At 38.7% G+C, this 13,879-nt stretch overlaps 1 protein-coding gene across 3 annotated transcripts in view; it reads left to right on the forward strand.

Annotated features, from left to right (window-relative positions):
- Positions 1 to 13,879, forward strand: part of CDK14 (cyclin dependent kinase 14) — a 632,242-nt gene that overhangs the window by 146,609 nt on the left and 471,754 nt on the right. For all 3 annotated transcript variants that reach the window (XM_021102362.1, XM_021102363.1, XM_021102364.1), the window contains one exon: positions 11,038 to 11,132. In XM_021102362.1, the coding sequence (XP_020958021.1) occupies positions 11,038 to 11,132 (95 nt within the window). The remainder of the gene's footprint in view (positions 1 to 11,037; positions 11,133 to 13,879) is intronic.

Consider the following 13,879-nt stretch of genomic DNA (forward strand, 5'->3'; position numbering starts at 1 on the left):
CTGATGATCTATCTGGAATATTCAAAAGAATGAGAGGATTACTCCAGACAAGGAGAGAAGTTAGCCACATTGCAGGTTATAACGTTCATATACAAAACCCAATAGATACCATTAGGAAAGCAATGAAGAGTTGGTGTCGAAAACAGGTAGATAAAGCGAATGACTGAGCATTTATTTTTCAGTGATTCCTGTATGAAATTCCCCTCATGGTAATCTAGTCATTGATGAAGGGAAATTTCTCTTTTAGAAGTAGTCCCACTAATAAATCAAGTTAGGGTAATGGATTTAGGAGCCACCTTTTGGCAATCCCTGAAGAATTAGTACATCTAGGCAGTGATTATCAGTAGCTGCTAACATCATCAAAAGGGCGAGAGCCAGATGTCATGATGTTCCAAAGGAAGTATGCAGTCAGTACCAGTAGGAATAGCTTGAATCTGAGCAAGCCTCTAGATGTAGGTACTGACTTACAGGGTACAAAGGAACATCATCAAGACAGGATTTCTTTGCTGTACTCCTATCCCCAAGTACCTTTCTCCTACTTTTCGGCTTTAATTAATATACAGTATTTATAATCTTTTTAAAAAAATTTTAGTTTTTTTTTTTTTTTTTTTCTTTTTTCTTTTTAGGGCCTCACCCATGGCATATGGAGGTTCCCAGGCTAGGGGTCAAATCAGAGCTGCAGCTCTGCAGCCACAGGCAGTGCCAGATCTGAGCCACATCTGTGACCTACACCACAGCTCATGGCAACGCCAGATTCTTAACCCACTGAGCGAGGTCAGGGATCGACCTGCATCCTCATGGATGCTAGTCAGATCCATTTACACTGAGCCATGATGGGAACTCTTGTAATATTTATGATCTTAAGAGGACATAAATACTGTTCTTAGTGTGGCCCCATAGTGTACTGTGATGAAATTTCTTTCCTTGCTCAACTTTTTGATTTTCCTAATTGTAATTGCCTCTTCTTTTCATATGTTGGTAACTAATTGAATTAATTAATACAATTTTAGTCACACAGTGAGGCCCCAGACTATGTGATAAAACCAGAAAACTCCTCTGGAACAAATCAGAATTAGGTCATTTATCAGTGTTTCTGTCCCCTGAGATTGTGCTTGTGGTTCTGTTGCCCTAACCCAGTCTGGACTGTTTGATCTCCACATGGCTGTTAGGAGATGTCGCAAAGCTGATTGACCAGTCTAGTTTTTAGGGTATGTAAGCCTAAGCAGCATATGGAGATTCCCAGGCTAGGGGTCTAATCAGAGCTAATGCTGCCAGCCTACACTGCAGCCATAGCAGCGCAGGATCTGAGCCGCCTCTCTGACCTACACCACAGGTCACGGCAGCACTGGATCCTTAACCCACTGAGAGAGGTCAGGGATCAAAACCCTGCAACCTCATGGTTTCTAGTCGAATTTGCTTCCCCTGCACCCTGATGGGAACTCCATGCCTAGCTGCTCTTAACGTCAATTGATCAAGAAGGGCTCACAGCCTTTTCTGTGCTTCCTTTTTATTCAGTCTGACTCTTCAGACTGATTTTCACCATGCTTAGTGTCCCAGTTCTGAGCCTCTCAGGTTAAGCCTCGTCAGAGAATAAATCTCTGCCAGGACCAGGGCTGGGCAGGGTCTAGGGGAAAGGACTTGTTCCTAGATTCACTCCAACTTTTCATTTTGGTTTTAGCCCCTCCTTGAAGTTCAGCTTCCAATTCTTGAGTGTTTCTGGGCTTTTGAAGTTGGAATTGACTTATTTCTTATTGGTTTCCACCTTTGGTCATCATCCTTATCAGTGACCTCCTGTCCATTTGTCTCCCATCTCAAAATTTTTGTTTATTTCTTGTCTGTGATTTTCTCCTTATTCATTCTTTTTGGCCTGATGAGTTTATCACTTTAGTACAGATTGGTAAGGACGAAAGAGAAATGCTTGTGTTCAAGCCCCTACTGTATTTAACTGGAAATGTCTACCTTTTCTCTATTATATTGCTAACTTCTTTTAGATCCTCTTTCTTGAGAGCTTTTTATTGGGTTTACCCTTTTCTGGTCCACCCTGACATGTCTTTCTTATATATCAGAGTGCTTGTATTACTTTATGTGGAAACTGCTTTGCTTTCTTTTCATTTTGGGAGTTTTTGCTTCCATTCACTATGCCCTGGAAAAAGGTCTTTGCTCTTTCCTGCTCAAGCTGGAAATGGTTTTTTTTTTTTTTTCTTTTTATTCTTTTAGCGTGATGTCACAGTATTCTGTTTTATTCTGAGTCTTTTCTGCCTACTGCTTTTTTGTTCTCTCCTCTAATTTTATTAGACTTTTTTTCGTGGAAAGATCATTTTTCTTTGGATTCCTCATTGGGTGGAAAATGGAGATGGTTACACTTCTTGGGATATATATATATATGTGTGTCTCACAGCTTCTTTATTTGTTCATGTTTTGATGGACACTTAAGGTTGCTTCCATATTTTGCCAATTTAAAATAATGCTACCATGAGTATTGGAGTCTATATATTATTTCAAATTAGTTTTTAGGTTTTTTTTTTTTTTTTAAATTGGTATACCCAGGACTGCAATTTCTGGATCATGTGGTAGTTATATTTTAGCTTTTAAAGGAACCTCCATACTGTTTTCCATAGTGGCTGCACCAATTCACATTCCCAACAACAGTGTGTGAGGGTTTCTTTTCAGGCATGAGAGTTTTATGATCACAGGTTTTGTTATTTTAAAAGACTGATAAGCATCAAAGGAGTCCTTTTACCTAAGGACCACCAGGATTAATGTCAAATCTTTATTACATTGTTATTTCTTTGAAAGTACTAGTTATCTTGAATAGACTCCAAGAGTACAGCTGAGAAGGAGGGAGAGAGAGTAAAAGTGTAGCATTGCAGCCCGTATTTTAGTGACAGAAGCAGGCTAGCCACTCTTGTTCTTGGAAATACGTGTTAGAAATAATACTGCATCTTCCCAGTTGTGTGTACATCTCTCTGCTTTTCACACTCTGGTCATTGTCGATGTGAGGAATCGTGACTGAAATCAAGGGGCCAGGAGTGACTTGACCTCAGTGACCATCACACCCACTTGTACGTTCTGATTTTGTCCAGATAGTGGCACTTTAAAATTCAGGCAGAATGAATGCAAAGAAAGAAATTTTATTTATTTATTTATTTATTTAATATTTGTCTTTTTAGGGCCATACCTGTGGTATATGGAGGTTTCCAGGCTAGGGGTCTAATCAGAGCTGTAACCACCGGCCTACACCACAGCCACAGCAACGTGGGATCTGAGCTGTGTCTGCGACCTGCACCACAGCTCACGGCAACGCCAGATCCTTGACCCACTGAGTGAGGCAGGGATTGAACCCACATTCTCATGGATGCTAGTCAGATTCATTTCCACTGAGCCATGATGGGGAACTGTTTTTATTTAGATGTGTATATTTAAAGAGGTTTTGACAGATTTTGTTTCAGATGTGCCTGCTCTTCCTGAGCCTAGTCCCTGGGTCGTATTTAATACTGTTAGTGACAGGACAGACTTCTGCTCCCCTTTTCCTACCGCCTCCTGCAACCCAGCTGTGCTCTTCAATAGCTAGAACTATTGGCAGTGCTGTGGGAGATTCCCTGTCTTGTGGGCCCAATTTAGAAGGGAGTTCATTGAGCTGTGCTATCACAAGCTGAGTTTAAAAAGAACACATTTCCAGAAATCCGTGCTTAGATTAAGGTCCTCTATACATTCTACAAATTCTTCCAAATTTATCGCCTTCCGTCACCCAAAAAAATCTATGTCCCATGATAGGCAGGCCTAATTTGGAGAGAGGGGAGGAAGGTGCAAACTTGAAAATAAGAGTCCCACTTCAGTCTTCAGTTGCTCATCCTTGCAGATCTCATTTTGGCGTTGCCTCCTCCTTGTGGGGGCTAGGAAATGTCCAGTTAGAACGGAGCCCCTTTGTCAGGTTGTTAGCATGTGTGGTGATTGGGGTTAGTCCGTCTGTCCCTCTGTCTAGCATCTAGATCTATTTTGTAACTGCATTGCCTGTTGACTGTGTATTATCTCAGTGTGGCCATGTTTTTTTTTTTTTTTTAATTTATGTATTTTTTTTCCCACTGTACAGCATGGGGACCAAGTTACACGTATATGTATACATACTTTTCCCCCCCATTGTTGTGTTGCAATGTAAGTATCTAGACATAGTTCTCAGTGCTATACGGCAGGATCTCACAGTGTGGCTGTTTAAAATTCAGGATGATAGAGCCTATTGTAAAGGTCAGAGGCAGAAGAAATATTAGTCAAGGAAGGTTTGACTTCCAAAATCCCTGCTGTTTAAAGAGGTCAGAGAATTCTGACTGAATTCTTCCCACCTTACCCTCACAACCCATTCTCCCGGTTATTAGTATAATGTAAGAATAGTGATTCTTCCTTGTGGTTTTCTTGTAATTCAGGGGGTCATCAAGAATCTAAGTAAGGGTTTTTTTTTATAAAGTTTAAAGTCACTTTTCAATCAATTTAGCATAAAACAGACATTCTTATAGGCATATCCTGGTATCATTACAGTGAACACTGTTGATTAAAAAATCTAGCAAAAAAAACCCAAAATAACCCCATCCTCCTTTCTAGGAATGAGGTTTTGTGGATCATAGACTTAAGCATGATTTAGTATCTCCTTGACTTGGGTGGAGGTTAGGTTCCCATGGACAATTCTGCCAGTGTCATAGCGATAAAGAAAGTTCGTTCTCAATTCCAGTGAGCTTGGTTCAAATTCTAGCTCTGTTATTAGCTATTGGATCTTAGATGAGGTACTTTATTTCTGTAGTCTTAATTTCTTCATGTTCAAATAGGGATTCCACTAGAACCAACCTCAGGGTGGTGTTATAGGGATTAAATTTAGGTAATATATTTATTTAAAGTGATCAATTCAAGGGATACAACATATAAATACTTGCTATTGGCTGGGTATTTTTCTTGATTTCAAAAACAATGAGTTTTTACAGCATCTCCTTCAGGGCAGGGTGGCAAACGCTGTTCAGCTGGAATATTATCTTGACTTTTTCATCATCCATGCCAATGTTCCCCTCCAGTGGTCCAGACAATTGACAGTTCTCTTTACCCTTATTCTGTTAAAAAAGTATTAACATTCTCTCCTTAAATTCTATATCTCTATGCAGTTAGTGTCTGTTCATAATTGCTGATTAGCCCTCTGTATTTCCAGTTCTCTAAAGTGCTGTCTCAAGCCTGCAGTCTAAGGAAGGCAGTGATAAGCAGAAAATAGTGGCCCCATAAAGCTGTATCCCATCCATCCATGCACCTCACATCAAAGAGCCGAAGCTCATGTTTAGGGCTGATCACATACTGCTTTGCTCTAGCATCTTTTATTTAAATGTGATGATTTAATGAAGTTGCAAGAAAAAAGAAAGGCAAACCAAAGGCCTGAACTTAATTAGCAAACAAAATAGGACCTCTCCTTCTGAATTATTCTTAGTGTGCTCATTTGATTAGAAGGATTTTATTATTGGCCTCTTTAAACACTTGGCATTTATATGCGTAATAATTACAGATCAGAACATTTCTGTGTATTTAAGATAGGACTTAAATATAGGAGACCAACTTTATAAGAATCTAATTCTTAAAGCTCAGACTATCCATAGACATATCCTGTTCCATAGACCCACTTTTTTTTTTTTCACTGTGATAACTCTTAGAGAGGCATAACAGGAGTGTGTGATCCTTCCTCTAGAGCGAGCATGATTGATCTGTAAATTACAGTACATTTCCACAATGTGTGCATGTCAGTTTCACAGGGCAAATCACATTGACTGTTTTCCTACCAAATTTCTACCACCACATTATTAATAGAGTATACTTTAACCATGACAGTTACTATATGCAAATCCACTCAATTAAATAGAATACTTTGTACTATTTATACATCTATTTTTCTTGTGGATAAATGGGAAGTATCCTAAAAAAACAAGAGCATTAGCCTTGTTTTTCTAATTTCCTCAATTCCATTTCTTCAAGTAGTAAGTTTAATGTGGTCTGTGTTAAAACAGTTATATCAGCTTATATAAGGCAGTTTGGGAAAAAGTGAAACGGATCATTTTTAGAAAATTATTTGTGCCTTTCTAGGAAGAAAAAAATACTATCTTCCTATTCTACTACCGATTTTGTGACTGTTTCCTGTATTTGTTCTAAATATGTATTAGCAGTTTATCTCCTAATAGGACTAAAGGGATAATTTTCACCCGTTTCTTTTTCTTTAACTTAGATTAAATTTATTCTTGGAGTTCCTGTCGTGGCTCAGCAGTTAGCGAACCTGACTAGCATCCGTGAGGATGCAGGTTTGATCCCTGGCCTTGCTCAGTGGGTTAAGGATTCAGCATTGCTGTGAGCTGTGGTGTAGTTTGTAGTCATGCCTAGGATTCCGTGTTGCTGTGGCTGTGGTGTAGGCTAGTGGCTACAGCTCCGATTCGACCCCTCACCTAGGAACCTCCACATGCCATGGGTGCGGCCCTAAAAAGACAAGAAGACCGAAAAAAAAAAAAAAATTCTTAAAGGAGCACAAAGCAAACATACAGACTTCTCATTCTGATTTTAAATAATTTAGAGTGGAACTGTGAACACAATATTTTCCCCATTGAAGATCATTTTATACTGAAGTTTAACATAGGTTTGAAAGTTTCTATTTAAAACTTGGGCTCAGGAGGGTGATGGTAAAGTGTGACATTCGCAAGCTGTTTCTGGGTGATGAAAAATGCATGAGAACATAACCCACACAGGACTAGTCAGGCGCTTTTGAATGTAATTTTCCATTAAGTTTTACTTGATTCAACTCAACACATGGTTGGTTGATACTTTACAAGTTTTCTTGAAGAAAAGAATAAGTAGTCCATCATCTATGAATTCTTTCCTAAAATGTCTTTTGTTGTTCCTTTTCAGGCTGCAGTTAAATGTCTAAATATTAATGCTTCCAACCTTTCTTCTTTTCTAGTATGCACACATATATTTAAATTTTCTTTTATGTATTGATTTGGCTGCATCCCACGGGTCTTAAGATGTCATGTCCTCAATGTTACATATTTACTTAGGAATTTTTAATTTTGATTTTCTTTTTGACCTATATAGCTAGACTGTTTAGTTTGCTTTTTGTAATTTATTGTACTGTGTTCAGGAAAAATAACATGAAATGTTTCTGCAATTTTGAATATTGAGGGTTTTTTTTTTTTTTGGCCTAATCAGTGGCTATTTTTTGTGCATATTCTGTGTGCACTTGAAAAGAATATATAGTAAATGCATATTAGGTTAAAAATGTTAATTCTAGTATTCAAGCTCATATATCCTTTGCTTATTGGTAATTTGCTTGCTCTGTGGATGTCTGAGTCATGTATGTTTGTTTCCCATTTGTCACCACAACTGACACTTTCTCATTTTATTGCTACCAGCAGTTGTTTCATACATGACAACACTATGTTGTTTGGCTCATACTACTTTATGATTACTAAGTATCCTGGTGGATTTTAATGTATGGGATATGCAATTTAATTTATTTGCTGTTTTGTGAATTCTGTCTTGCCTGCTGCCGATATTGATATAATGCATGATTGTATAAAAGCACTTATTTGTTATATTTTCTCCTTACTCCTTTATTTTCAGATTTACTCTTTTGTCTTAATTTTGTCTTAGTAGCACACTGCTAGATTTTCTTTGTCTTTCCAATCTGATAATCTTCTATTAGTAGAGGAAGTTTATAAATTTATAAAACTTATAAACTGTAGTCATTGCTATGTTTGGACTTCCTTTTTTTTGATTTTCTATCTTATATACTTTCTATTGACTGTCCCTCTTCTCTAATCCCCCTATTCCTGACTCTCTTTGCCTTACTTCCTTGTACCTTTCTCTCCTATTTTTTCCCTCCCTGATTTGTTTGGGATTTGTAAGTCTTATTTATTCTAGTAATTACCTTTTAAGTGTTAAGAAATATACTAAAACTTATACATTTGGAGGTAATCAGTATCTGCAGTCTGTTCTTAACAATCCAGTAAATCTCAACTTTCTTTTTTTGTTTTTGTTTTTTTTGCTTTTTAGGGTCAAACCCTGGCATATGGAGGTTCCCAGGCAAGGGGTTGAATCAGAGCTGCAGCCCCTGGCCTTCACCACAGCCATACCAACTCACGACCTAAGCTGCGTCTGTGATCTACACCACAGCTCATGGCAACGCCAGATCCTGAACCCACTGAGCGAGGCCAGGGATCGAACCCGCAACCTCGTGGTTCCTAGTCGAATTCGTCAACCACTGAGCCACGAAGGGAACTCCTCAGCATGCTTTTATTTCCTCTTTTCTACCCTTCCTTGCCTCCCTGCATGTCCCCCATCCTCTAACTGCATCTTTTTGTTGTTGTTGTTGTTTTTTAGGGCTACACCTGCTGCATGTGGAGCTTCCCAGGCTAGGGGTCTAATGGGAGCGACAGCTGCTGGCCTACACCACAGCCACAGCAATGCAGGATCCTAGCCATGTCAGAGACCTACACCACAGCTCATGGCAATGCCAGATCCTTAACCTACTGAGTGAGGCCAGGGATTGAACCTGCAACCTCATGGTTCCTAGTCAGATTTGTTTCTGCTGTGCCACGACAGGAACTCCTAATTCCGGTTACTTTTTATCATTTAGAATCCCTCAAAATATCTGATTAGATATTGACACTCTTTTTGTTTGTTTGTTTACCATTCTTATTTCTGATTTATTCTTTTTGAATAGTAGCTTTTCAGTTAACTATGTCGCATTTTGGATGGGAAGGAGGTAAGAAGCATTGCTCAGTTTGCCACATAGAATCCTTATAAACTGTGACAGTCAGATTCATTGCGAGAATGTGTCATTTTTTTAATAAGTTATATGAGAGTGCATGGTCAAGAGTAGTGTACTATAGACTTTCTTCAAGAAGTTCTTTCCCTAAGCTTCTAAAATTGGTTTCTTACAGAGAACCACAATCATTAGTAAATTTTTATCAATTATAAATGTATTTATAAGTGATTACATAATCCTTCTGAGATGTTTTAAATTCCTTATATAATTATCATTTTCTAAAATGTTTTTAAAATTTTTAAACATTTTACTGAGTATAGTTGATGTACAAGATGTGATAATTTCTGCTGTGCAGCAAAGTGATTCAGTTATACATATACACATATCCATTCTCTTTCAGATTCTTTTCCCACGTAGATTATCAGAATATTATCATAGACCTATACAGCAGGTCCCCATTGGCCAGTCATTCCACATACCTCAGTGTACATATGCCAATCCAAAACGTCCAGTCCATCTCTCTCACCCCAACCACCCACCTGTCCCCTTTGGTAAACATAAGTTTTTCAAAGTCTGTGAGTCTGTTTCTGTTCTGCAAATAAGTTCATTTGGTCCCTTTTTTAAGATTCCACATGTAATTGATATCACATGATGTTTGTCTTTCACTGTCTGACTAATTTCACTTAGTAGGATAGCTTCTAGGTCACCCATATTGCTGCAAAAGGCATTATTTCATCCTTTTTATGGCTGAGTAGTATTCCACACTGTATATGATGTTTTGATAGTATCCTTTTATAGTGACATAAAAGTGATAGCTCACTTGTCCTTGTGGAGGACAACACTCCCCTTTTCTTGCTCTTTGGTGAAAGTTGGGGTGGGAGTTGAGCACAGCAATAGTAATGAGACCACTGTTCTTAACACATCTGTGATCATGATGGGATGTACAGTTTCTAAGGAAGAGTTATTTTATTGCAGGTAAACCTTAAGGATTAGTGTATCTAGACCTAAGAGAGTTCTTTTGTATTAGTGTCATCTGAATATATGTCTTTGATTGTCTGCTTTGTGTTGCCAGTAGGTATCAGAGGGGTGACTATCTGATTGAAGTTTATATAGTCATGATTTACAACATAGGTCAGATAGTAAGTATTTTCTGTTTTGTTGGCTATATGATCTCTGTTTCAATTACAACTCTGTTGTAGCATGAAAGCCAAGACAATATGTAAATAAAGAGTGTGGACACTAAAACCTGGTTTTTGTGTAATTTCCACATGCTATGAAATTTTACTTTTTAGGTTTGCCCACCCCTATTAAAAATATAAAACTTTTTCTTTCCTTTTCTTCTTCTTCTTCTTTTTTTTTTTTTTTTTTTGCTTTTTTGGGGCTGCACCTGCAGCATATAAAAATTGGCAGGCTAGGGGTTGAATTGGAGCCACAGCTGCTAGCCTACACCATAGCCACAGCAACCCGGGATCTGAGCTGCATCTACAACCTATACCACAGCTTATGGCAATGCTGGATTCCCGACCCACTGAGCGAGGCCAGGGATTGAACCTGCTTCCTCATGGATACTAATTGGATTTGTTTCCACTTGTGCCACAATGGGAACTTACTAAAAACCATTCTGAGTTTATGGGATATACAAAAGTAGGTGGTAGGCTCAATTTGCCAGCTCCTAATTTAGAAGATTGCATAGTAACATGGAAAATATTCATAATATATTGAATGAAGAAAGGTAGGGTACAAAACAGTATCTGTAGTGTAATCCCATTTATGTAAAAAAGTAATCATCAGCATACAGAAAGCACTAGAAGAAGAGATATCAAAATATTAATGATGTGGAGTTCCCTTGTGGCTCAGTGGGTTAAGGATCCGGTGTTGTTCACTCCCAATGTCTGTGCAGCCCCTTCCCCCCATGTTCATGGTGGTTTCCACTTGGCGATTAGGTTATAGGTAAATGCGAACTTCTACACCATGTTCATTTACATTTCTTAGTTTTGTACCCAGAATATTTACTCTGTTTTTTTAAAGGTTTTTTTTTTTTAAATAAATTTTATTGGAGTGTAGTTGATTTAAAAAGTGGTGTTACTTTCAGGTGTACATCAAAGTAAATCAGTGATACATATTTGTTGTTTTTAGACATCAAAGTTCTTATCAGAAAAAAAGCTATTTAAAAACTGACAGAATGTACATTTGCAGCAAAATTAGGTTATTTATTGTTAATTAGTTTGATACAATCTGCTTTGTTTACTCTGCTTCATTTTTAGCCAACAAGTCCCAAATTTGGAAAAGCTGACTCATATGAAAAACTGGAAAAACTAGGGGAAGGATCTTATGCTACAGTATACAAAGGGAAAAGCAAGTAAGTTCATTAATTTTTGAATGTCTCACATGTGAAATATGCCTCTTCTCTTAGTACTGAGTATATTTAAATCATTTTCATTTAATATACAGTATATTTTCCTCCCTCAGGTTTCCTGTCATTGTTGTTGTCCTTGTTTTAACAAGTGTGAAAGTCAGTAGAATTGGTTTTCTCTGTGAGCAGCTTTTCAGACTTGTCCAATTTATCTTTTCTGTCCTATCTCTCCCCTAACTTTGTTTTTTCATCGGAGTTGGAACCCTCCAGTGTGAGTTCATTTCCAGGTGAATGATGTGATTAATTTCTCATGGAGGTTCAGCTTTTGCTTAAGAATAAGAGTACTCATTTGACAAAGCCAAAGGTATTGGCCTTTCCTGATGGCTTTTTCAAAAAGTTTTTTTAGGGCCACACCCATGGCACATGGAAGTTCCCAGGCTTGGAATGGTATTGGAGCTGCACCTGCTGGCCTATGCCACAGCCACAGCAATGCCATATCCTCATCCCGCTGAGCAGGGCCAGGGATTGAACCTGAATCTTCATGGATACAGTCAGGTTCATTACTGCTGAGCCACGATGGGAGCTCCCCAATGGCTTTTTAAATTGAGCTTGTACTCTTTCAGAAGTCACTGAATTAAACTGCAGACTTTTTCTTTCTCCCTGTCTTCTCTGGCATCATGCTGCATATATTTCCACTTAGAAAAACAAGCTCTCCCTCCTTTACCCTTCCCCCCATGCTTTCCTGGCATTGGCACAGGTTTGGATTCTTAAAAGCTTGCCCCCATGGGTTTCTGATAGGCCTCCTCTCCCTTATTGATTAAGAACACAGAGTACTGTATTTTATGGCATGTGGATTGTAGACACTTTTAATACCCTTTCTTAAATAACTTAATAGAAGACAAAAGCCATGTTTTACCTTAATAACAATACCCCACAGTATTGAAAAAAAATTCTAAACTATCCTTGTTTTGCCTCTCTTTAAAGTCATTATAAAAGATAGGGAATTTAACTAATTAGTCAGCAGCAACTGAACTGAATGACTAAGCTGAGTAATTAATCAAAAACAATTCTCCAAAGGATCATTCTAAACACATAATTGGAAATTTTGATTATGTGTCCATTTAGGTACTCTTTAGCTTTTCTGCCATGTATTCTTGCACCTTTCTTTATTCATGGTTTTCTTTTTTTTTTTTTTTTTTTTTTTTTTAGGGCTGAACCCAAGGCATATGGAAGTTCCCAGACTAGGGGTCAAATCAGAGCTGTAGCCGCTGGCCTGCACCACAGCTCACAGCAATGCTGGATCCTTAGTCCACTGAGCAAGGCTGGGGATCGAACCTGCGTCCTCATGGATACTAGTTGGGTTCGTTACTGCTTAGCCACAATGGGAACTCCCTATTCGTGGTTTTCAAGTTAAGAGAAAGCAGTATTCCTGATGAAGGGAGATAGGTAAGGAAATCAGAAATGCTATGAGTCAAAAATAGAGTATTATTTTTGAGATCTTAGACATTTGCTCCCCAAAAAAGCTCTTTTTAAAAAATTGGAATGAAAAAGTAAACATGATGGGGAATGGAACAAAGAACAAAATCATGAGGGCTGTTAATGACTTCTTTGTGTCATTTGAGCATTATGGATGCCATGGTAATGCCCTAATGGTTGAGTTAATTTCAATGGTGGTTGTGTCTGAAGTTTTTGTAATTTTCCCTAAGGAAAATAGCACTCTACTGTATAAAAATTACTTCTGCTTTTGTTGTTAATAAAATGAAGATAACTACACTGGATTAAGCAATTCTTTTATATAAAATATGGTATATTTATTGTCTCAATTACTTCTCACAACACTCTGTAAGATGGGCCCCATTAACATCATTTCCACTGGAGCAGGCATCTTGCTGCTTAGAGAAATTTATTTATTTATTTTTTTTGTCTTTTTGCTATTTCTTGGGCCGCTCCCGCGGCATATGGAGGTTCCCAGGCTAGGGGTTGAATCGGAGCTGTGGCCACTGGCCTACGCCAGAGCCACAGCAACGCGGGATCCGAGCCGCGTCTGCAACCTACACCACAGCTCATGGCAATGCCGGATCGTTAACCCACTGAGCAAGGGCAGGGACCGAACCCACAACCTCATGGTTCCTAGTTGGATTCGTTAACCACTGCGCCACGACAGGAACTCCTGCTTAGAGAAATTTAGTCATGCATCCAGATCCATACAGATTGTTAGCAACAAAGTGTGTTTGGCTCATGTCTACATGGTTTCAAGCCATCTTTTCCTAACCATTGCACATACTGCTTCCACAGGATAAGGCCTTGCTTGGAAAGACTAGATCCTTGTTGAGGAGTCCAGATGGTTCACCCAGATGCTCTGACTTGTTTTAACTGTGGATCAAACAGAGGCAAACCTACTGTTTCATTAGAAGAAAATAAACCAATCACTTTGAAGTGTCTTCCCACCAAAGATGTGCTCAGCTGATTTCCAAATGCAAGATGTTTAGATTTATGACAAAATCTGGAGTTTCCATTGTGGCTCAGCAGATTACGAACCTGACTGGTATCCATGAGTATTCAGTTCGGTCTCTGACCTCAGTCAGTGGGTTAAGAATCCACTGTTGCCCTGAGCTGTGGTGTAGCTCGAAGATCTGGCTTGGATCTGGCATTGCTGTGGCTGTGGCATAGGCCGGCAGCTGCAGCACCGACTCAACCCCTAGCCTGGGAACTTCCATATGCCACAGGTGCAGCCCTAAAAAGCAAAAAAAAAA

The sequence above is a fragment of the Sus scrofa genome, chromosome 9 (assembly GCF_000003025.6).
Source record: "Sus scrofa isolate TJ Tabasco breed Duroc chromosome 9, Sscrofa11.1, whole genome shotgun sequence".
NCBI classification, from domain to species: domain Eukaryota; kingdom Metazoa; phylum Chordata; class Mammalia; order Artiodactyla; family Suidae; genus Sus; species Sus scrofa.